At 42.3% G+C, this 25,556-nt stretch overlaps 1 protein-coding gene across 13 annotated transcripts in view; it reads right to left on the reverse strand.

The window, feature by feature from the left end:
* DOCK10 (dedicator of cytokinesis 10) overlaps positions 1-25,556 on the reverse strand; it is a 206,601-nt gene that overhangs the window by 46,047 nt on the left and 134,998 nt on the right. For all 13 annotated transcript variants that reach the window (XM_081861455.1, XM_081861462.1, XM_081861461.1 and 10 more), the window contains 14 exons: positions 23,289-23,507; positions 22,905-23,027; positions 22,221-22,303; positions 18,252-18,374; positions 14,293-14,372; positions 12,788-12,975; positions 11,673-11,738; positions 10,875-10,967; positions 9,813-9,936; positions 9,519-9,640; positions 7,716-7,802; positions 5,912-6,004; positions 3,613-3,731; positions 2,223-2,292 (listed from right to left, as the gene is read on the reverse strand). In XM_081861455.1, the coding sequence (XP_081717581.1) occupies positions 2,223-2,292; positions 3,613-3,731; positions 5,912-6,004; positions 7,716-7,802; positions 9,519-9,640; positions 9,813-9,936; positions 10,875-10,967; positions 11,673-11,738; positions 12,788-12,975; positions 14,293-14,372; positions 18,252-18,374; positions 22,221-22,303; positions 22,905-23,027; positions 23,289-23,507 (1,590 nt within the window). The remainder of the gene's footprint in view (positions 1-2,222; positions 2,293-3,612; positions 3,732-5,911; positions 6,005-7,715; positions 7,803-9,518; positions 9,641-9,812; positions 9,937-10,874; positions 10,968-11,672; positions 11,739-12,787; positions 12,976-14,292; positions 14,373-18,251; positions 18,375-22,220; positions 22,304-22,904; positions 23,028-23,288; positions 23,508-25,556) is intronic.

The raw sequence follows: 25,556 nt of genomic DNA on the forward strand, positions 1-25,556 counted from the left end.
TATCCCAATAGCGAGGACGAATACGTTCACTTTTTGTTTCAAGGATAAACTGCATGAATGAAATAGCTATCACATATCAAACACCACAGTTAGACCTTTCATATCACCTCAAACACAATGCTTTACAATGGAAGCAGTTCACACATTCCCTTTAAAAACATTCGGCGGAAAATCACTGAGCAATGATTCTGAAGCTATGTACATGCACATGTGAATCACACCTAAATTCACTAGTTTATTCTTTTAATAAATTTATGTACCACTTATTCTCTAGAAATCCTCTAAGTGGCTGGACTAATACGGTGCAACTCCAAGCCAGAGGTGAAGGCTGGCACCAACTGCTCTCTAAATTTCCTTATTCCTTTGTTCACCGAAACACAGAATTTTCTAAACTGCTGCTTTTGAACTAGTTTGTATGAGGTTTGCCAGTGTCTGTGAGTTGATTCACACTATTTTTCTTACTTCAAGGAATTTTTGTTGTGATAAGTGTACAGTAGAGATTCTCATATGGAAACATTTCATGTGAATGTGTTCAATATGATCCAGTTCTGTCCTTTCTAACCTGGTGCCTCCAGATGATATGGATTTGATCTCCATTCAGCCCCAGGCTTCAAGGCCATGCTGGCTGGGTTTCATGGGAGATGCAGGGATCCTGGTTGGAGTAAGCTGTTCTAGGTCTTTGCCATCCCTTCAAGAGACTGCAAAGTCAGATTTGTCTGGGGATAGGCATGTTGGCAGGCAACAGTTGGAACTTATTTGTAAATCAAGCTGTTATTTCTTATTGCTACTGGAGAAGATCACATGGTTCATTATTATCTTTTGAGCTGCAGTTCTGTATTGTAAAGGTAAAGGACCCCTGGATGATTAAGTCCAGTGAAAGGCGACTATGGGGTTGCGGCGCTCATCCTGCTTTCAGGCCAAGGGAGCCGGCGTTTGTCCGCAGACATATTTCCGGGTCATGTGGCCAGCATAACTTAAACGCTTCTGGTGCAACGGAACACCGTGACAGAAACCAGAGCGTACAGAAACGCTGTTTACCTTCCTGCCGCAGTGGTACCTATTTATCTACTTGCACTGGCGTGCTTTCAAACTGCTAGGTTGGCAGGAGCTGGGACAGAGCAACGGGAGCTCACCCCATCGCGGGGATTCGAACTGCTGACCTTCTAATTGGCAAGTCCAAGAGGCTCAGTGGTTTAGACCACAGCGCCACCTGCGTCCCTGTATTGTAAGCAGCACATAAAGTGGTACATATCAATTCAGAAATCCATAAACTGGAAGATGTGCTACAGATCTAGGAACTGCACATAACTCCATGGATGCCAGGCAGTCCGTGTAACCCACCCAGGAGGTGTGTGGCACCATTCATGCCAGAAAAGCTACCACAGACGTATCAAAATTTTCAAAAGCAGGGGGGTCCGTGGATTGGCTTTTGAAAAAATAGGGTGTTCGCAGTACTTAGCTAATTGGGAACCACTTAGCTGCCTGAACTCCTATGCACATGTCTGATGATGCATGATTTCTATCTGCCCCAAGGGTGGTATTGTTAAAAAGACTGCATGTAATGTACTGAATGTGCATAGAGCTCTATGTATGTACATGCAAAAATGTATCACTTCCCCATCCACCGAAGATGCATCAGCTGGGGGATATTCTTTCTCCTTTCAGGAAGTTAGTCTAATCGAGGTCTGCAGCAGGGACTTCTAAGTGGTTGCACTGAATTTCTGTACACAAGGATATGCTTTTAAGGTACTTGGTGCCAGCTTCCTAAATATCCCGGCAAGTTCAATGGCAGTTTTGGGTGAGGAGTGAATGGAGAAGGGGCATAACAAGCAGTGCAGACTCACGATAATGTGCAAAGAATCATGCTGGAAGATTAAAAATATTTAACATACCATAAGCAGGTACAAAAGCACTGTAATTTGGACAAATAAAAAAAAAGTTTCTTAAGAAAATAATGGGGAAAAAATAAGGAAATATTACGGCACAAGCAATTTCAAAGCACACAGAAAAGCATCGTTATTAAAATTGACCACCGAAGCCAATTTGACCATTTGTCAATTCCTTGTAAGAGGAGCAATCGATGAAATCATCACAGTTAGCTAATAAAGGAAGATAACACACCTCTTACAACAACGTAAAATGCTACTTGCCATCAGAGAGGAAACCTGAGATAGGTATGTAATGTAACAGAGATGATCAAAAAGTGAGTTAAATGCTCTTACCTTTACGTATGTTTGGATACAGTGATCTAATTGTTCTTCATGGAACTTGGCAACAATATCAGTAAGCACCCTGTAAAGTTAAATTATTGAATGATCATGAAGATACACCTTTTCCCTTGGAGTTTGACATTCAGCATGGAACACAAGAAAATTGAATTAATTAAGGCAGAAATTTTCAATCTTTTTGAGTCTATGGCTCCCTTAACTGACTACATTCTTTCTGTGGGGCTCAGGAGCCCAGTTATGTCACCCCTTGCCTGCAGAGCTGGCCGCCTCTCGCCCTTTTTCAAACACCCTTTCTTGTTGAGTGTTCCCTCAGCCTCCTCTCCTCTCTTCTTGGGAGTCCTCAGGGCAGAGGAGGGAAGGAAGGAAGGAAGGAAGGAAGGAAGACAGAGGCCCCCACTCGGTTAACTCGGGTTCTAGAAGCCAACAGCTGACATAGGAAATTCGAGGGGCTTGCCTTGCTACCTGCTTTGGGAGCACTGATGCACAGGATAACTTCAGGATAAATGCTTTGCTCCATATTTGCTTTTTAATGTTTATTTTTAGTCAGCAGTACTGTGCTACAGGGACCAATGGTCTGACTGCATGTAAGGCAGCTTCCTACCTTCAAAGCCTATAAAAATTCTAATACAGAGATTTTAATAAAGGTATCATAAAACTCCAGTGCTGTTCTGCCTATGAAATTAAGGCAGTTAGTTCTGGAACGGAAGAAGAAAAATCCAGCATTTTTCATTGAATTAAATATGGAAGCACTACTTTCTACAAAAATTCATTCTGGACTTCACAATCTATTCTGGAGTTTGGGCATAATGAAATGGACCCAACCTTACATATATCAAAAACATATTGGATTATTTAGCAAAGTTGTGGCCTCTGTGAAGTCAGCTGCAAAACTCTGCTTGGTGAAAGTGAACGGAAAACTTCATCAAGACGTTACGAAGGCAAAAAAAAAAAATAAAAAATACACAGATAATCAAGAGATGTGTCATACGGAAGTGCATTCTAAATACAGCCTTAGTTATTCTGCCCATCCCTTCCCATAAATGTGACCGCTTTGGTGTAGATGACAGAATCACAGAAAATTGCCTCTACCCCTCCCAAAAAAACTGCATATACAGATGTTTTCAAACATGAATGCCATTTTTAAAGTTAAGACGGCATTCCCAATTTCGGTGTAAGTGACTAGAGGTTGTCTGGCACCTGCTGGGAAGGTTGTAGCTGTTTTACATAGAGAAGGTCCCAGAATCTCCAGGTACAGCTGGAAGAGACCCCCACCTGAGAGTCACTGCCAGTTAGTGTGGACAATACTGAGCTAGAGGGACTAAGGCAACTTCCTATATTCCCAATACACACGGCAAACATGAAACAAATACAATGGAAAATAAACCTGGTCACAGCAGTTGTAATCTCATCCTCCTTATTCTGTACAAGCACCCAGAAGAGCTGGTTCAGAATCACAGGCAGAAAATTCACGATGACATGGATCCTCTCAATTTTAAGCAAATTCTGGTTAAGAAACAAAAATACATGTAAGGACAGGCAGATTCTCTGCTGCTTTGTGACAACTGCACATTAATGTAATTTCATCAAAGTAGAGTTATATTTTGCTGTAGAAACAGTTGTACCCAAAATCACCTATGATTTAAACTGTATTTTAAATAGGTATGCAAAGATAGAGCCAGAGCAGTATAGCTGTTCAAATGTTGAACATGGAGCAGGGAGATGTAGTTTGGATTTCTGCACGTCCAGTGGAGCTGCCTGGGTGCCACTGATCTGATAACACTTTCTCAACTTAACCAGCTTTAAGTGTCTATATCTGAATTCTTCTATCGTTGCATGGTTAGCCAACAATGACAGAGTTAAGAAAGGATAAAATACAGTGACCCAGTGTATGCCATTGTGAGATTCTTGGACAAAGGGAAGTGTGAAAAATGAATTAATATCAAGATTAATGGAGAATTTTCTGCAATAGCTTGCTGTTTTCTAAACCTTAAGGCAGTCTTCACCAACCTGCTGCCCTTCAGAGGTTTTGGACTACAACTTCCATCAGCTCCAGGCAGTAAATGCTGGCTGGGGCTGATGGGAATTGTAGTTCAAAACCTCTGAAAGGCCACACATTGGCGAAGGCTGCCTTACGAAAGCTCAAGAGAAGCCTTAGTGCCAGCAAATTGCTAAAGACTGAGCTGTGGAAAATTGACCACAAAGGGAGGGGTGTAGTTAATGACCACATTTCCTCATCCTGTTACTTCCTCTATATGTTGCAGCTGTTTGAATGAGGAAAACCCCCAAAAGAATGACATAATGCTTCAGATTTTGCTTTTAAAGTGGCTAAATTTAATTTTTGGAAACGCTCTTGAATGAAAACGTGCAAATGGCTGTTCCAAGAGCATCACGGATCACAAACTGCAATATGCACATTTACCTCATGACAAAAGTGACATCAGAAATAGTGATGGACAAAGAGTTATGAGCTAGTTTTAAAGGGGTAATTTGATCATCTGTAAATAAGACAATTATTGTTCAAAAAAAAGTGAACCTAAACTTGGTGTCCTAGGACAAGCTGCAGTGATCCCTCCAACTTTCATGACTTTAAAAGGGGATTATACATATTCAGGGAGAATAAAAGAATGCCTGGTCATGATAAATGACATCAAAACTATCAATGATGGCTATATACTAACCCCTCCCACCCCCCTGATCAGAGTCATCATGCCTAAATACCAGTTGCTGAGGAATACGAACAGGAGATAACTATTTTGCTCATATCCTGCTTGTGAGCTTCCCAAACACATCTGGTCACTCACTGTGGGAACAGAAGGGTAGACTAGATGAGTCTCTGGTCAGATCCAGCATGGCTCTTCTTATGGTATTAGGCATTCAGTGCTGTACATGGGGCATTGCTGATCTCCTGGCTGCTCTCATTGGAGAAAGAGGGTGAGGGGTGAAGCAAGGGGAGTTCAGGGTTGTGTGGCACAACAGAGCCAATCAGACGCTCTTGCGATTACATTCCCAAACAGCTCTGAGCTCCCCACGCCTTATCCCCTCTCTGGTAAGCACCAGCAATATGCTGCTATGCAGGCCGCTACTGGTCTCTACTGGACATAGGGATGCTCTTATGGCATTCTACCACCTATGCACTCACATAATGAATGGGAAGGACAGTAAACAGCAACACACAAGGTCATACAGTTCCTGGGAGTCAAATAAGGAAAGCAAACATTGTGTACCCTGGAGTTTTCTTGAATGCTCCAGAACAACCTTGTAAATAACCACTTGCCTGATCACCAGTGGTAAATAAAAGTTACATCTGTGTGACCAGGCAGGATGATTTATTTTTTTCATTTGGGAGAGAATAGGATATGTTCCTTTTTTTAAAGCAGCCCATGCTGTGAATGGTGAACTTAGGTGGGCAGGTATTAAACATTTGCCATGGGCCGGTAACTTTTGGGGTAAACCTTTTGTGTGGGGGGGGGGGCGATCAGTGTCATTTGCAAAGTTGCTTTGGAGCTATTCAGCAACATGCCATCCATTATTGTGAATATGTGTGCATTTCTAAAACTGATACAATGGGAGTTATTCAAAAGGCAAAGTCAAAACGTAGCATTACTTAGTGGTAATCTCATCTTTATCACTACTATCAAATGCATCATTATCATTAACTCTGCCATTATCATTTATCATCTTACCTTACAGGAGATGATAAAGTTTGAGGTAGGTGGTTGGGATAGATCCCTGTTCCTTTTTTGGCACTGCTGGAAAAATCTATTCAGATATGGATCCTAAAAGCAGCAAAATACATTATTTACTTATTTATACCTACATCATGTACACATTGTATCCTGCTCTTCCTCCAATAGGAGCAGAGGGAAATCCAACCATATATGAACAAGAAACAAAACAGCAGTACGAATTCATCATTAAAAACGTATCAAATTCCATCGAACTATTTCAGCAGCAGCGGAATACAACAACAAAACTACTGACACTCAGTCTATTTCAAAGTGATACACAAAATGACAGTGAAGTGTCAGAAATACTGACTTGCATTCTTATAAGCAGAAGTGTAATGGCAAGCAATGAAACAATGAAAAATTAGCCTGATACAGTTAACTTCTGCACCACTCCTTTATATATGTTTTTCATGTTTTATTTAGCGTTGATCAGATCTGTTGCAGTGTCAGCAGTGTCACTGACTTCCTAGAAAAGATTGTATTTTCACTAATACCTGCACCCTCCCCCTTTCTGCAAAAGATTAATTAGTCTGTTTTCTTTAGCTATTTACTGTGCAAAATCTTACCCCATGGATCTGTGCTGCTGGACAAATGTGAAAGAGGTCCCCCACCTGCTGCTGTTGTCCACCAGAGGCCCCCACTGTTATCATGGAAAGCTTGATGGATTGAACACGACTGCTGGTGGCAGCCAGCACAGAGCCCCAGAATAGGATAAAGCAGAGTACAGCCAACCATAAATCTCCACATCCTAAGCCCATCCATTCCCCTGAAAGGGGCTTGATCTGGGCTTCTCACACACACAAAAATGAAGGCAGCCTTTCCCCCTACCTCCCCTGACCCAGCATAAGCTACCAGGGCTTCAGATGTGGTGGCTGATCTGTTGTTCTGCTGCTGCCAACCATAGCTCAGGACTGCTGTGAAATTTTTGTTTTGACAACCTTTGTATACAGTGGTACCTTGGTTTATGAACTTAATCCGTTCCGGAAGTCCGTTCTTAAACCAAAGCGTTCTTAAACCAAGGTGTGTTTTCCCATAGCAGCGGGGGACTCAATTTACAAATGGAACACACTCAACAGGAAGCGGAACATGTTTGGCTTCCAAGGCAAAGTTCACAAACCAAAACACCTACTTCAGGGTTTGTAGTGTTCTTAATCCAAGTTGTTCATAAACTAAGCTGTTTTTAAACCAAGGTACCACCGTAATTCCTTGAGGAAGTATGGAATATCCATATTAAACAATTTATTACAGTTTATTAAACTATTATTTAGTTTAAATAGTCTATCTTTCTCCTTTGGTGATCACTCGTAGCTGAGTAAGATTGCCTTCCATGAAAACGGTCTTAACAATGAGTCCGTAAGTGACTGTGGAGGCCAATTCTGGATCCGCATGTCCTTCCACAGTGGGGACATAGGTTTCTGCATGGGAGTTGATCACGGTGAGGGTTTGCCAAACGTGACTTCCTCTTAGCTCGATTCTGCTTTTCGCCCTGAGTTTGTGCTTCTTCAAAGTCCATGACACCTTTGGTAAAGGCTGTTCTCCAGTTGGAGCACTCTCAGGCCAGTGTTTCCCAGTTATCAGTGCTTATACTACTTTTTTTAGATTTGCCTATCTATACATTCGTATTCAATACTGCATCTGTAAAATGAAAACCATGGGGACCCTACTGAAACATTAAGCAGAAATTCTACATACAGCCTTTGTATTCAGCCTTTCACACAGACTGCCTTTCACCAAGATAAATTTTTGTAAAGGTGCTCACCTGAGTATAAACTGTTGATACAACCAATGAAGACACTTTGAAGAGTGGCTTCCCTCCATCTACCCACTTCACGTCACTTCCACTGTGCTGCAAACAATACAAACAGCACGTCAATTCCTTAATTTGTAACACTAGATTTGTAACACTTGCTAAAGCATGGCGCAGGATTGTTCCATGGGGGAAAATGGGAGAGGATGCCATTAAGCAGCCAAACTTTCAGCCTTTCAGAACCTCAGCCTTCTGTTGGATCCATTCAGAGGTACCATTTTCAGAATGGAGACACTTCCCTGTAGTGAGTTCTGCAGCTGTTGTGGTAAGTGTATGAATACCGGAAACACATGGGCAGGACTAATCATACTTGTCTACATTTATAAAGATCACCATGTCTAAATTTATAAAAAGAAATACTGAGCCAAATTCTTCCTGTCACTGGAAATGTAAAATTCTGTGCACATGTCCAATTTAGGCAACAACAACAACAACAACAACAACAACAATTAATTTATACCCCGCCCATCTGGCTGGGTTTCCCAAGCCACTCTGGGTGGCTTCCAACAGAATATTAAAATACAATAGTCTATTAAACATTAAAAGCTTCCCTAAAGAGGGCTGCCTTCAGATGTCTTCTAAAAGCCTGGTAGTTGTAGTTCTCTTTGACATCTGGTGGGAGGGTGTTCCACAGGGCGGGTGCCACTACCGAGAAGGCCCTCTGCCTGGTTCCCTGTAACTTGGCTTCTCGCAGGGAGGGAACCGCCAGAAGGCCCTTGGCACTGGTACCTCCCCCCTCCCCTTGACAGTGTTATCAAAAGCAAGAGTAGCCAACCAGGCACCATCTGCACTACGCATTTAAAGCAGTATCGTGCCATTTTAAACAGGCATGGCTTTCTCCAAAGAATCCTGGGAATTGTAGTTTGTTAAGGGTACTGAGAGTTGTTAGGAGACTCTTATTCCCTTCACTGAGCTACAGTTTCTGAGTGGTTTAGCAGTCAGTTCCTCTTCCCTCTGTGATGGTAAAAGGTGTCTCGTAATAACTCTCTTTGGGGGAAGCCATAACTGTTTAAAGTGATATGATGCTGATTTAAATGCAAAGTGCAGATGAGGCCTAAACGTTGTTGGACACCAGCACAATGTCCACTACCCCTAATCCAAAGTCATGTCACTGCACATTTTATAGACTACCCAGAACCAGAGAAATGCTGCATCTATTTGTAGATGTCCAGAACAGAAGTAGCTGTTCAGTATGTGATTCCAGACATGTATGGGATTATAACCAACAGCTAGAAGGAAAACCCCCATGTGTCTTAATACGAAGGGCATATTTACACTGTACTTCACTATGTCAGCTCTATAGCAGGTGCAGCATGGAAGAAAATTCTCTCAAGCAATCCACACTGCATGCAAAATGTGCCAGGTGAAGCAATGCATGCATAAACAATTATTTACCAGAGCCGGCCACCAGAAAAAGGATGTGGTTATATGAGGTGATTCTCTCTCTCTCTCTCTCTCTCTCTCTCTCTCTCTCTCTCTCACAAACACACACACACACACACAGAGACAGAGAGAGAGAGAGAGAGAGAGAGAGAGAGAGAGTACACATGAGGCAATGTGTGTCTGTGAGCTTGAGGTTTACTTCTGTAACTTATCATATGTAGAAAGTGAACCTTTTGCCTTCGTTTCAGCAAGGCAGTGTTAGACACCAAGGATAATAAACCTGCACAAATACTATAAAGATTTCAAATTGTAAGATTCACAGACACTTTTCTTTTTGTAGGAGAGACACAAAACTCAAATGCTACACAATACCTTTCCAGCTGCAGGATCCTGAAGGCTCAGATAACCGGGAGGCAGGCTGGTTGCCACTGGTATGCTGTGTTCTTGAGACACTAGCTGGTCATCTTTCAATAAAGGTAGCCAAGCATATCCCACTGCACCCAAAAGGAGGTCTAATTAGCATTAGAACATTTTGCTTTGTTGAAATAAAGAGAAGCAACAATGGTCACACACAAAAAACTAATCTTGTCATAAATGCTTGACCTAAAATGGTACTACGTAATACAGGAACAACACAAATCATGGCTTCGATCAAAGTATAGCTACCTGATGTTTCCAGGGCCTCTTTCTTTTTGGCATTAGCTTTCGCATTTATGTCGCAGGTGACGTGATAAAATGAAAAGAGAATGTGGTGCTTCTTATGGAGTTGAGTAGGCAGCTCAAGCTTCACCTGAAATGTAAAATGTTGCAACCATCTTTAGTTGAGACGGACACAAACAAGAGCAAGAGGGAGATCCTGGATGGCTTGGGCCTGATTTTAACTTATCATCGTTTTAATACAGTCAACTTCCCCTCTTGCCCCTACGCTGTGGAACTTGTGCATGAAATGGGGATGAGAGTAGGAGAGAGAGAGAGAGAGAGAGTTTGGATTTGATATCCCGCCTTTCACTCCCTTTAAGGAGTCTCAAAGCGGCTAACATTCTCCTTTCCCCTCCTTCCCCACAACAAACACTCTGTGAGGTGAGTGGGGCTGAGAGACTTCAGAGAAGTGTGACTGGCCCAAGGTCACCCAGCAGCTGCATGTGGAGGAGCAGAGACACGAACCCGGTTCCCCAGATTATGAGACTACTGCTCTTAACCACTACACCACACTGGCTCTACCCAGTTACATAAGTCTATTACTTTTAAAAAGATGTCTTTTAAAAAACAGCACTGTTCAGGCAAGCCTTTGGAACGTGTTTTTTCAACTACCGGTCTTTATTGATGTTTTAATTGATGCTTTTGTAGTATTATGTTTTTATGTTGTACACCACATACAGTGCGTTTTATAAATATTAAATAAATAAATAACAAAATAATTGACTGTGTATCTTATCATTTTCAAAAACTGGGTGTGCGTATAGAACCACCTCGCAGCCCCAGCCCTTTCCTTAAAAACAGTCAGTTCCTAAAGGCCTGTCTTCTCTTGCCAATGGAAGGACGACAAGGAGGGAGCCACTCTAACTTCTCTAGGGAGGAAGTTCTAAAATTGGGGAGCAGCTACCAAGAAGGCCCTCTCCCGTGTCCCCACCAAGCATGCCTGTGAGGGTGGCGGGACCAAGAGCTTTAACTGTTAAATGTATCCTAAATAGTAGTAATACGTTCGAAGTCACAATAAAATAAGCTTACCTCATCATAAAAATCAGGGTTCTGTGAATGATGCAGAACAGCTGTATATGCTGCTGATGCAAAGAGTGGTCCACCAGGCTTTCCGTAGATACACTGTTCAAATAGATTGTGCTTTAATTCGTTTGTAACATTTTGTGGATTGTATTCCCAACAACTGCTTTAAGTGCTCAAAGCTCTGAAGGCTTTATCAACCTGGATTCTCATAACTAATATGAACTCTTGTCATAATGGGGCTGGAAGAATTGATGTGGATCGTACTTTATATGAGACGACAGTGTACACTGGACTGTTTCTCTCTCTCTCTCTCTCTCTCTCTCTCTCTCTCTCACACACACACACACACACACACATGAAACAGTCCAGCGTACAATGTCCTCTCATCTACCTACCTACCTACCTACTTACCTACCTCCAGGGGGCAAGACCTGAACCAATGGTTTCAAATGATAGGAAATGAGATTCTGACAAAACATTAGGAATCATTTTCAGGTGGTAAGAGCTGTTTGACAGTGTAGGATGGTGGACTCTACTGGAATTTTTAAACAGAAGTTAGGTAGTCCTCTGGCAGAGAGATTCCTGCCAGGTTGGACTAGATGACCCTTTGGGTACCTTCCAGCTCTATAATTCTATGATTCTAAGTACTGCAGAATAAGCATTTCCAGAAGTCCTACTAATAATTGTCATTATAAAGGATTGTTATGGAAATACAAACAATGCATGGAACAGCCTCAGTCGTGTGGCTGCCAAAGAAATTGCTTTTGACCTATTGCTTTGTGAATGAGATCCATCTCTGCTCACCTTCATGGGTTTGGCTCCTTCTTCATCGGAACTTTTAAATTCAATGCAGACTGTTATATTCCGTGCCTGTAAGAGAAAGGTGCAAATGGAAATTATTAGCTCATAAATTACATGCAAATTAAAGACGTGTGAAATACAAGGCTTTGTTCCAAATCTGGCACTATGCTGCCAAGTTGAGAGCAAACCAGAGCAGTGTTATGAAGCCAGAAAGAAGACTGCAAAATATTTAACCTCTTATCAGCTGGAGTATATGAACACAGAAAGCCGACCCTTCACTTTTAAACCTTGCTTTGGTTATAATTCGCATTCTGTATATAGTAATATTCAAAATGATCATTAATTTATGTTTATTTTTTCAGGTTTGACACGAGTTCTGTATTTGGACATACTGTGTTCTTAAATGTGATTTTTTTTTTTTTAACAGGGTATGTCTATGCGGCTGAGCCCTGCTTTAAAGCAGGTCTCATTTATTTCAGTGAAGCACATCTTAATGAAAGAGTGTTTAGAATCAATCCTAGTTCCATTACATTGCAGCCGCTTCTCTAGTATCATTAGCTACTATAGTTTGTCAGTTCATTAACCCTGATTGAGATTTTGGAAAACGAAATGCATTTTTTAAATTGAGCAAAAGAAACAAACAGAAACGAGAGGCCTGTTCCACAGGAAATTCTGCTATACAGGTCCAAATGCAATTAATAAAATCAACAGGTCTTATTTTTACATAAATGCGTGTACAACTGGGGGTTCCAAAGGTGAATAGGGTTCAGACGTATTCTATATTCGTTGCAAACTAAGGGCCAAATTATCTCTTGGTGAATGGTTATTAGGAGCACAGTGAGCTTTCAAGGAGCAACGAAGCTAGCATTCAACTACTTAATCGCACTCAAATCCCTTGTGAGAACAGCTGAGGCCAAGCAGCTGAATAATTGAAAGCATCACTTAATTGCTAGGGATCTAACCTATGCACTGAAAGCTGCTTGTGAATCCTTCAGTTTAAGGGAATCGAGATTTTAGTCACAAACTAGTTGATAGGTAAGTCCCGCTGAACTAAGAGGGACTTACTTTTGAGTAAACACACTGAGGGTTGCTGTGCTAAGGCTCTTGCTTTGGCATACCTTGTTGAAGCATTTTTGGCTATCGTATTTCAGATGTTTGGGATAGATGTAGATTTGGTTTTTATATACTCTATAAGTCTGGGAGTACTTTGTCGATTCTTGGACAAATTCTTCCACCTCTACTGTGGGCTGATGCTCCTTGATATCATTGAATGGCTTGATTGGAATAAACGATGATGTTACACAATCTTGAGAAAGAAAAAGAAAGAAAGAAAACCCTTTAGTCACAAAACTGTAGCCTTTTACTATTATGGGCTATAATCTAGAAAGCCCAGCAAACACAGCAGGGCTTCTTATACCTCTTCCCTACAACCCCCACAACAACCACACCATCACAGCTCTTGATGGATGAATGAATCAATCAGACATTGGTTTTCTGGGTCAAAACTCATACTTGGCTGAGCAATATCTTGGTGGGGTTGGGGAGTGCTGAATCTTGGAAGATGTGAAATATTCAAACCCTGCTGGGCACCCAGAAGCAGTGAGGGATGAGTGGTGCTTCCCTCTCGTCTGTTTTCCTTTCTGGGTGATGTTTGGGGGGAGTTGGGGGTTCCCTGGGCTGGGAAACCCTCCAGAACTGGCATATTATATCCTCCTGTTTGGGATGAATATTTGGGTAATTGGAAAGCTTTGGACTAAAGTTGTCTTTACATAATACTATGTAAAGATACACACTATTGTAAAGATGCACACATGGGCATCCACAGGGTGGGAACTGGGGTGGGGGGCTTGTTTCTTCCCAAACTGGATGAACCATAATCCACAAATTCCTGGCTTACCTTTTAAAAATAGCATAATTCTAGCATGTGTAGATTTTTATTATTTGTATGCTGCCCATCTGACTGGGTTGCCCAGAACATGTGATACAAAAGTAAAATGTACAGGTACTATTCATCTCATGTTTTTGTGAGAAATCAGCCTGCTTTCCCTGTTCAGTGTTTTACTTTCGACCTTCCCCCACCTGGAAAAATTCCTGCAGATGCCTATGGATGCAGAATTTGTTGAAGTGCGACTGACAAAGGAGGAAATCCTATGAAACTGGCAGAAGGGGAAACACGAGTGATACATATTTCCTTTGTGCATGTTCTTAGGGCTCATGTGAAGATGGGGGATATTATCTCTGTCCCCATGTCAGAAAAAAAGGCATCTCTTTCCATCACACAAGGTCTGAAAATGCATGGGAAGGAAGACTAAGACAGTCATGCTTCTACTTTTGCTGCTTGTATGGAATGTTTGAAATTGCAAATGGTTTTATCCATGAAATTCTGTGGAACACAGACATGGTGATGTGCAATGTAGCCTAGTGTCAGATTTGTTAATGGTACAAAATCTGCCTGTCTACCAAACTCCTTCACAAAACTCCACTCCTATGCAAAGCAACCACAGAGTCAATAAAAACAACCCATTTTTTTTTAAAAAAGTGATATTCATGCCCCCCCCACTTGATCCCAGTGTCTCATCACAATGGTTAGCAATTTCTTAGAAATTATAAATTGGAATCATACTTTGGTGCTCCAAAGGTACAGAATCAACTGTGATTTCTAAGCTGCCAGGTATGATCTGAATTTTGTTGATCTTCTCTGCCCTGCAAACATCAGAGGAATATTTTTTAAAGGTGGCACGGACAGAATAAGCAAGAGCAGTTGCAAATGAACACAGACATAGATCACATCTACATCATATGTTTGAAGCACTCTTAATCCACATCAATAGTCATTGTTTTCCCCAAAGAAACCAAGGAATTGTAGTTTGTTAATGGTGTTGAGAGCTGATAGGAGACCTCTCACAGACCTACAGTTCCCAGTACAAATTAATGGTGGGACCATCATATAAAGCAGTGGTTAGGGAACATTGGCCCTCCAGATGTTGATGAACTACAACTCTCATTATCCTTTTTCATTGGCCATACGACTGGGGCTGATGACAGAAATAGTCCAGCAACATTTGGAGGAAACCTGCCCCGCCCCCAAGTATAAAGGAAAATGGAATTAGTGATTTAAGGCACAAAGAAAAGAATAAAGCAAAACATTAAATTTTAGTGAACTGCTGAACTACAGCAAAATCCATTTTTCTTCTCAAATAGAAGTGAGGTAACTGTCAGGAATAGAACTCTTTTATTAAATCTTATTCCTGTTATTTTTCAGCAACAATTATTGTAATAATGGTAGGAAATAACTCCAAGCAATATTCACTGCATTGTCATTCAGCTACGCCTAGCTGAAAAACGGTGTCAGCTTTTGCACTTTAACAGTGAAGGGATGAGGAACGAAGTGAAAGCTCTGTCTAGGTGACCATTATTCCATTGCTGAAAGCTCTTCAATGGCAAATTTGAAAAGCATTATCAAGGCTAGAATTGCTAAGCCATATAGAACAAAGCCTTGCTGATGACGAATTGCCGTAGCTTCTGAAAAAGCAAACTAGGCTGGATTCAGCCACTGAAGATTAACTTTGTACTGCAACCTGAAGTACAGAGTAACCCTAGGACTCTCTCTGCCCTTGGCTTAAGAGAAAACCCAAAGCAGGCTTGTCCTGAGAGCCCTGCTAGGGAGCTGTAAAAGGTAAAGGGACCCCTGACCATTAGGTCCAGTCGTGGCCGACTCTGGGGTTGCGGCGCTCATCTCACTTTATTGGCCGAGGGAGCCGGCATACAGCTTCCGGGTCATGTGGCCAGCATGACTAAGCCGCTTCTGGTGAACCAGAGCAGCGCACGGAAACGCCATTTACCTTCCCGCCGGAGCGGTACCTATTTATCTACTTGCACTTTGACGTGCTTTCGAACTGCTAGGTTGGCAGGAGCTGGGACCAAGCAATGGGAGCTCACCCCATCGCGGGGATTCGAACTGCCAACCTTCTGATCGGCAAGTCCTAGGCTCTGTGGTTTAACCCACAGTGCCACCCGCATCCCTTCCCAGGGAGCTGTACACAGCTCTAAACCAGTTGGGTTACCAGCTCCTGTATGGAGCCTGAACATATAATCAAAGTTCCAAAGATGACACAGAAGCCTTGCTTTGTTAAATTCTTATAAATCATTGAACATGAACATAGAGAGGGGTGAACATAGAGAGGGGTGAACATGAAATGAAGCAGTTACTGGATGAAAACAACTCTGTACAGGACTTCCTGCTTTGCAGTGAACCCGGCAAGTCATCCTCTTGGGTGCTCCAGTACCCGGGAGGGGTCCCAGATGGAGATTAATGCGGGGTGGAAAGGGGCATGTCTCCCCTAACCTTTCAAGGGTATCGAAAGGGCACGAACCGTGGTTGTCCGTTAATGCCTTTTTTGTTGTTTGTGAGCAGGGTAGGAAATCCCTGTCTCCCAGATGAAAAGTTAAGGGCACTGGGCTCAATGGCTCCGTCCAAGGACAGGCCCAACCAGCTACCATGGTGAGCTGCAGAATACCTTTGAATTCGGACATAATTGGCGAGTGAAGAGGCACCCCCAACCCCAAAAAGATCCTGATTTATGCTGCAGGAGAAAACCATCTGTTTGGAAAGGTTTGGAAAGAATGAAAGATGCTAAATTCTTCTTTGCTTGAACGGTGGAAGGAGGGGAGGAAAGGCATTATTTTAAGACATATTTCTTTTCTCGGGATCTATGTTATCCACCATCCCAAAAGTAATGGAATGCAAAGTTTTCGGGAAGAGTGGACTTTAAAGATACCTCTTTGCGATGGATTTATTTTATAATGAAGAACTTTGCCCGAAAGGAGGAGGAGAGTAACAACCTTGAGGGACTTTTGAGGGATTTTGACCACCCCTTGGAACTTTGTATTGTGAAATAAAAATAGTAAAGAAGAAAAGATTGGTAAGAACTAGACTGACTGTCTGTTAAGCACTCAGAAGAGAATAAGCTGTGAAGTTGGATGTAATGGAACTGAGGATCTGCAGGATGGAGTGCAGGAAGATTTATTAGTTTAGGGGGGGAGGATGGAGAGGAGATATGGATTTTGTTGAGATTACATCAACCCACCCCTCTTGGAGCTTGAAGTTGGAAATAGGAACAGTGAAAGGGATAGGACGGACCACAGTATATACCACCTTGACAGTTTCAGAGACTTTCAGACAGAGAAGAAAAGATATGGATAATGTTTATTTATTAATGATTTATTAATGAGCTGGTTGTATGTAAAAATTCAGATTAAATTTGGCGAAATGTGAAGGGTGGGTAATCCTGGGAGATTGGCAGTGTTAGAGGAGGGAGTGTGTGTGTGTGTGTGTGTGTGTGTGTGTGTGTGAGTGTGTGTGTGTGTGCACGTGTATGGATTTCATTTTCACCCTCTGCACACAGCACCAGTGAGGCTTGAGTTGTTTATTACTGGGACAGCAATGTTCAAGGCCATGTTAGAGAGGAATGTGTGTCTGTTGTCTGGAAGGAAGCAAGATCTATCTTTCTCAGGAAAAGTGTTACTCAAGAGGTATCAGAAGGAAATGTTTCAAAATTGATGAATGGCTATTATAAATAGATAAAAGAGGATTTACTGTACTTGACTATTTTGAGGACAGGTTATAGCCATGTGGACGCGGGTGGCGCTGTGGGTAAAACCTCAGTGCCTAGGACTTGCCGATCGCATGGTCGGCGGTTCGAATCCCTGCGGCGGGGTGCGCTCCCGTTGCTCGGTCCCAGCACCTGCCAACCTAGCAGTTTGAAAGCACCCCCGGGTGCAAGTAGATAAATAGGGACCACTTGCTAGCGGGAAGGTAAACGGCGTTTCTGTGTGCGGCTCTGGCTCGCCAGAGTAGCTTCGTCACGCTGGCCACATGACCCGGAAGTGTCTTCGGACGGTGCCGGCTCCCGGCCTCTAGAGCGAGATGAGCACGCAACCCTAGAGTCTGTCAAGACTGGCCCGTACGGGCAGGGGTACCTTTACCTTTACCTTTATAGCCATGTACAAAAGCCACAGCAGAAACTGGTAATGGAACAGGTGATGTGTAGGGAGAAGGGGGTGAATGGATTTTGAAATGATAGTTGAAAAAATTATTTCATTGGGAGCAGCAAAAGAGGGAGGAAAATAGAGGAGACATCAGTGTGGATAGAAAGTCAGCTTTTAAATTTGTATTAATTTGTATTAATTTGGTGACAATTTGTTAAAAATTATGGAAAAGCAATAAAAAGAATTGGCAAAAAAAGAAAAAAACACCTTTGTACTTCCATTTAGTCAATATACCTGATAAAACACTCCTCCATGAAATGCATCTATATATCTTTAATTCCTACACTTTCCCCTTGCTTCAACTGAAATTAATTCCATTCAGCACTACAATTAAGCGGCCATAAACTTTGTTAATGCAGCAAACATCTCTCCAGTTTTCCCAAAGAGCTTTGCTGGAAACCCACTTTGGCATGCAACTGACTAATGTGAAAACCATTCCATGTAATGTGGTTGTTTTGGCACTCATCTCTTCTGTGCAAACAAAACCATTGATGCAAAGGAGTTAATCAACACAGCCAAGCAATGATTCCTTACCTCCTGTATTCTGTGACGAGTTTCATTAAGTCATCCGTTGAAATTTTGCTACTTTCTTGCCTGAACAAAGGTGAGAACCGGGAATCTCTGTCAATATTTCCCTGATTATCTTTAAAGACTGGTCTGTAACAAAGGGGAAACAATATATTAAATGAAAACCAAGCTTTTGTTAATTATCTCTAGGGATGCATGAGTTCCTTCCTTTGCCACTGAGTTCTACTTTCAAGCTTTCTTTTTATTAATTCCATCTTTTTTAAAAAAAAATCCCCAAACCTAAAAGTAAACATAATTTATCTGGAGGTTTTCAGCAATACGTCAGTCAGATTGTGGCGTGGGCATTGAAATCCAAGTAGTTCAATAATATTCACACCACACACCAGATTTCTGGCAGCACTTAGGATAATATCAAGGAGGTACCTCCATTCTTGTTGTGGGTACAAGTCTATGCATATTTACCTGGGAATAAACTAGGGTGACCAGAGCACCTTTAATGGTGGAGTAGATGAGGGAATTGATGCCTTCTCATGCCACACTTAAAGGTGCAGGAGTCCTGTCCTCTTACACTTTTTGGCCACCTTGGAATAAACCTCACAGAACAGAGTGAGACTGACTTCTGAAGATGCAGCCACAGGGCTGCATAATAAACAAACAAACAAACAAACAAACAAACAAACAAACAAACAAACAATTATATAGTTATACCCCGCCCATCTGGCTGGGTTTCCCCAGCCACTCTGGGCGGCTCCCAATAGAATATTAAAAACACAATAAAACATCAAAAACCTCTCTAAACAGGGCTGCCTTCATATGTCTTCTAAAAGTCAGATACAGTGGTACCTCAGGTTACATACACTTCAGGTTACATATGCTTCAGGTTACATATGCTTCAGGTTACAGACTCCGCTAACCCAGAAATAGTACCTCGGGTTAAGAACTTTGCTTCAGGATGAGAACAGAAATCATGCTCCGGCGGCACGGCAGCAGCAGGAGGCCCCATTAGCTAAAGTGGTGCTTCAGGTTAAGAAGAGTTTCAGGTTAAGAACGGACCTCCGGAACGAATTAAGTACTTAACTCGAGGTACCACTGTAGTTGTTTATTTCCTTGGCATCTGATGGGAGGGCGTTCCACAGGGCGGGCGCCAATACTGAGAAGACCCTCTGCCTGGTTCCCTGTAACCTCACTTCTCGCACTGAGGGAACCACCAGAAGGCCAGCAGCGTTGGACTTCAGTGTCCGAGCTGAACGATGGTGGTGGAGATGGACCAAGGCCATTTAGGGCTTTAAAGGTCAGCACCAACACTTTGAATCATATATAGAAATTCTGTACCATTGCCATGACATGACAGAAAGTGTTGGGAATCAGGATGTTTTTCTAGGATGCAGCTTTAAAGATGGGCTGAGCAAGCTTAAGAGCTGAGCTCCAGGATCTACTTTGTATTTACTACAGTCCCAAGGTAAGTATAAAATAGTGGCTCAGGGAGGGTGTAGACGGAAGCTGAAGGGGCTGTCAATGACTGAATCAATGCTGAGGGGGACACCTGCTGTTTGTTGCCTGGGAAGACTGAGCTCACATGAAAGTCTACTCCCCATTTCACCTTAAGTTTTCTCACTTCAGCAGCCTTATTTGGGGGTACAGTGGAGTTGGGAGACTTTGGGTTCTTGTTGTTGTTAAGCAACTGTAGGCACATGCATACAAATAAACTGGCTTCTTTTGAACTCTATGTGCAACATCTCTCCCTCCCTATTCCTTTCCTGACAGCTCTCTGTCCTCCCTTGGTATGAGGGATCATTATCCTTGATCTTCCCACCATCCACATTTTGTCTTATCTTTTTGATATCTCTTCTGTAGCTTACTTGAAGATGCAGTTGTCCCCATCTTGAAAAACAGCATGCTTTTTTTATTAAAAAGAACAAGGTAAGCCAATGTGAAAATTATTCTCTAGAAAGGAAACATGGGCTGAGGATAAGATGATAAGAGTGACTTTCCACTGAAGCTCCCAGGAAGGGTCTACTTTTCTGAATATGCATAAAGTTCATGATATAATTGTGACAGTCGGCTTTTATGTCTGTTTCTTCTATTTCTTCTTTTCTCTCTTGCCTTTTTCTCTCTTCCTTTTTATTTCTTATTTTGGTTCTCCCCCTCCCCCCCCCAAGACTAGTTTGGCTTTTATTGTATTTTATGTTGAAAATTTTTCAATTTTTAAAAATCTTTTTTAAAAAAGAGTTCCACCCAGAGAACTGATAAGTTTAGGTTCTGATGCTTCACCTCTTAGTTTAAAGCCCTTCCTTCATAAGATATACAGGTTCAGATTCTCCACCACTGGATATTGGGGAAGCAGTTGGTTAGGTAGATATAGAATCAGACATAAAGGATACTTCTAATATTACAAGTCATTGAGATATTCTACATATTGGATTCTAAAATGGTCTGGTAATATTCAGTGCTCCAGATGTTGTTCAGTTCCCACTCCCATCAGCCCTAGCCATCATGCCCAGTAGCCGTGGGATGATGAGAGCTGTCATTCACTAACATCTGGAGGGCCACATTTCCCCCCACCTTTTTTTAAAATAATAGAATAATAGAATGGAAGGAAGGCTATATGGAAAATATTTTGTGGGAAATGAGGTCTCCAAGTACAAATCCTATTTGCAAACTCTGGCAGCTGTGGTAGAAATATGAGAAAGGGAGACTGACTTCTCACATTGTAATTCTAATGTGTGCTGCAATTATTGTCTCTTGGGAAAGTGTACAGGCAACAACCCAAATTCCAGGACACAGAAACTTCTGTTGTGACAAAGGGCAGTTTTGGTGGCCAGCTTGAGAAACTGTCAGATTAGGAGTGACTCAAGAGTAAAGATTACATTATGGCTGTATGTGCCTGCTTTAAATTATAATAGCACAAAGTAAAATATAAAAATCCACATTAAATGGGAATAGTACTATAGCCAGAAATTAAAGAAATGGAAAGCACATTCACAGTCCAAGATTTCTGCTTTTCATCATAGCCGAGCCACATTTTGCACAGCATGTTGTATGTGTCTAGTGGAAATATCTATTTATAGCCTTGTGCAATTACTAGGGCAAATTCCACTTTGTGAGCCTAAAACGTGGATAAATCTACAAACTCCAGAAACTTTACTTTGGTTATGTGAAGGGACTATTGATCCACAATTACCAGCCGTGCTAAAGCTATCCTGTGCTTTAATTTAAATGCTGCTTTTGCAGTCTGTGAGCTACCTGTATATGGATTGGTACCTTGTCTGTCTGGTAACATATAAGAGCAGGAATTAAATGGGATGAGTGTGAGATGCAGTTACTTGTCAAGTCAATGCCACTCACTGGACCACTCTATTTCAAACTAACGTGCAATTTAAAATAGTGAAATGAAATTCCGCCCAGCCTTGAAAAGCACAGAAAGGTGAAACAGGAAGTGAGAGAGAGAATCATGTCCCCAACTTCCTTTTTCTGCTCTGTGTAGTTTTTAAAGTTCAGATCAGCAGCTGAACAGAAAGTGGAGTGACCAAGAGGGTAGGAGGGAAAGGGGAACAGACCAGAAGACTGAGGAAAGGAAAGCAGAATCGCCAGAATGGAGAAAGGGGTATGTCACAGGAGTCCGGAATAGAGAGAGAGAGAGAGAGAATGGTATTTAGAGGGTGAAGGAAGACAGATATCCACATATACATATACTGGTCCAGTGAAATGGATCCTCCCTACCCAAACCCACCAATGAGTCACCCATTGAGCTTCACGGCTGAGTGGGGATTTGAACTCTGCTCTCTGCTCTCCTAGTCCAACCCTCTAACCACTACCCTACACTGGCTCTCTTCATTTGCTTGCCCTGGAGAACTATACCAATTCATAGTCCTCTATATAGGGGTAGTGCTGTTGTTGTGCCTTGCCAGTTCCTTTCGCAGCCTCTGTTGGTATGATCAATCACTGAAAATGACATTTACAAAGGCAGCTACGTACCGTACAGACCAGGCAAAGGGCATCCGGTATTTCCCCAACTTGCTGCAGAATTGCTTGTTGGATTTTAACACTCTCTGGGCCCACTAGGGAAAAGAAACCACAAATTAATAATTCCTATAAAGAAACTATCAGAAATCCCATAAACATACTGTAAATGTTACCCTGCTGGATGATCACTTGAAGTTTTAATTATTCACAAGGAAAGAGTGACACGAAAGCTGCACATTTCAAGCACTTGTTGATTCCTCCAACCAATGGTCTGCCATAAAATTGGAGGAAGCTCATTTGTCCATCGGGCCCGACCCACTTGCCAGTGCAGGACAATACAGAGCAAGAGCATCTTCAAGAAGTGGCTGTCTATCCCTCTGCTTGAAGGCCTCCAGAGAAGGGCAGACTGCCACCGCTCTAAGTAACTGGTTCCATTATGTTGGTTTCATCAATGGACCTAGCTGAGTTATGGGAGGGGAGGGATTTGTAACCATCAGTACCATAGCCCAGCAGGTTCAATTACTTAGCTATCAGATACTCAGACAATGAGAAACAAGCAGAAGCAGATTGTTCATACAACTGAAAATCCACCGTGGTCCTATGGATTGCTAAAGCAAGTTCTGAGGAGGCTTCTCAGTACAATGTTCAACTTGACCCCTGGGTTGCGAAAGGCATTCCATCTTTCAATCACATTACCTTGTTAGAGTCTGGATTCCTTATATAAGGTTCTGCACTGGTGGCAATATTTCCCATGAGCACCTTTTCAATCTTTGCCACCAAAACTATTTCGGAATGAGGGTTACTTATGGAGAAAACAGCCTGTGGAGACAAGAGGCGAAATTCACTAAGACAGAAGAAGTCCCAATATGTGAGAGAAATGTTTAAATAACTAAAGGCTCCCATGAGCCAAGCCCAGCTCTTGGCTGCAAGGGCAGGGACTATTATACTACTGAGCCTAGCAAGTCACACTGAGAGCCTTTTCAGCTAAAGAACAGAAAAAAGTTATAAATAAATAACTATAATTTTCTGCTTTAAGGAGTCAAAAGCAAATGCCTGTGGAACTAGTGAAGTTTTAGTTACCTGTTTTGGGTACTTCAGCCATTCTTCTGGAAACCCCTTGACCTGTGGTTCCTCGTCTTTAGTGCCAGCAGACTCAATAGTACCATTTTCCAATGAGGGTGAAGGACCTGACATCATCTGTCTAACCAGAGTATGGTTTAGATCCACGTGAAAATCAGCAGAGAGCTTCCTGCTGTCCCGAATATCAAAAAGAGCCACACTGACAAAGAAAGGCTCAATCTGGAGGCAAAGAGCAGGAACGAAAAGTGAAAAATCAGAATAATAGCAGGCTAAAGCTGCAAGGTTGACAGTGCAATCCTAACAAAACAAATTCCTTCCAGTAGCACCTTAAAGACCAACTAAGTCAGTTCTTGGTATGAGCTTTCGTGTGCATGCACACTTCTTCAGATACACTGAAACAGAAGTTTCCAGACCCTTCTATATAGTGAGAAGGTGGGTAGGGGTATTACTCAGAAGGGTGGTGGGAATGGGTGATTGGCAGATAGCTGTGATGAGCCTGTTGACGTGCAATCCTAGGCATTGTAACTCAGATCAAGTGGCATAAGGCATGGGACTGAGAAGCAGCAAGAAGTGACTTCAACTCTCACCATGAAGGAGAATTGGCCCCATTCATCTCTGAGGAAGGGCCATAGGTTAGTGACAGAACTTCTGCTTTGCATGTAGAAGGTCTCAGGTTTAATCCCTGGCAATGCCAGGCAGCGGCAGAGCAAGCCAATTGGGCTCCTGAGGCGGCACATGTGCCTTGCACCCAGGGCCGGGGCCAGCCACCCATGGGACGGGTCTAGACGGGGCGGGATGCTCCGTGGGGCCTCAAAAGAGTCTGCCTGCTTCCTTCCACTCAGTTGCCCTACAGCTGATGGGGAGGTGGCGTGTGGACCGTTTGGGGCAGGTTGGAGCTTGCGGGCGCCCAAGCCACCACGTCACTCCCAAGAGCGGGTCAGCATTTTGTCACCCCCCTCAGTGGTGACACCTGGGGTGCCCCGCTCCTACCGCACCCCCTTCCTCTGCACCTGTCGCCAGGTAGGCCAGGGAATGCTCCCTGTCTGAAACCCTGGAAAGTCACTGCCAGTCTCATCATACTGAACTAGACGATTGGAAACAGTATTAGGAAGTTTCCTTTGTTGAATTCAGGCAACTTCTTTCCAGAGGAGTCTATATAGGTTTGAAGCCCTACACTGCAATTATATACATGTTTATATGGATCATTGTACTCAATGTAGGGCTGCCATGCATCCGGAATTTCCTGGACATAGTCCAAATTCATCTGTCAAAATTGGCATCAGGGCGGAATTTTTGGAAAGTGGCTGAAAGGTCTGAAAAAACCTGGGCGTATAGCAGCCCATATAGGAAGTGTAGATTTTTTGGCAATTACCTAACAAATAGGCTAAAAAAAAAAAACCTTCTTTTTTGGGGGGGGGGAGGGAGACTTTGCAAAAAAACCTCAACAACTTTTGTGTCTGGATTTTCACTTTGTGAAATATGGCAACCCTAACTCTATGGGACTTACTTTTGAGTAGGCATGGACAGAATTGCATTGTTAATCAGCTTAACAAGCAACATTTTTGCTAATTAATGCACCGGGGTAAGTTTGAATTGGGTAGGCCAAGTTGTATTTTGTTTGAGACTACCCAACTGATAAAAGTAACTAAAAAGAAAATGCTTATTATGGTGTTTTCCTCTAAGTTTTTAAAGAGTTGGAGCCAGTAAATGAAATCTGGTTTACATTTGAACTAGGAATCCTTGTTTCAAGCTAACACTGGTCAGTTTTAACAAGGCAACTTCAAACAGAAATTTTTGAAGCTGGCATATTGAAGGAACCAGACTCTGAAACCTGAGTTCCTGGCTTGAATGTAATGCTAAGCTCAGATTTTTTAAAACTGGAAAGAAACCTGGGAGTCCTCCTGGTCACAGAGGATGGGGAGAAGAGTGTGCAAGCCCACATTTCATTCATGCTCAGTGAAGTTCATCCACATAGCACTAAACCATGGTTTAGTGTTATGTGCGACCCAAGCAAATGTGTGCATTTTCCTTTTAAATTACTTTGGCTGTTGTTTGTTCGATGATATGCTTTCAGCTAGGTTTATAAAATGTGTTTCTATCAATTTCTGCAATTTCTATCGACCTGTCCCAAACCATTGACTAAGACTCCAAATGATAGTTGCTTGCTCTCCACTTTTTGGAAATCCTGCATTAGCAAATAAATAAAATAAAAGCAATTATGCACTCGCCCCATTCTCTCTTTTTTTTATATATAAAATTTTTATTGGA

Source organism: Podarcis erhardii (genome assembly GCF_964252035.2).
Source record: "Podarcis erhardii genome assembly, chromosome: 5".
Classification (NCBI taxonomy): domain Eukaryota; kingdom Metazoa; phylum Chordata; class Lepidosauria; order Squamata; family Lacertidae; genus Podarcis; species Podarcis erhardii.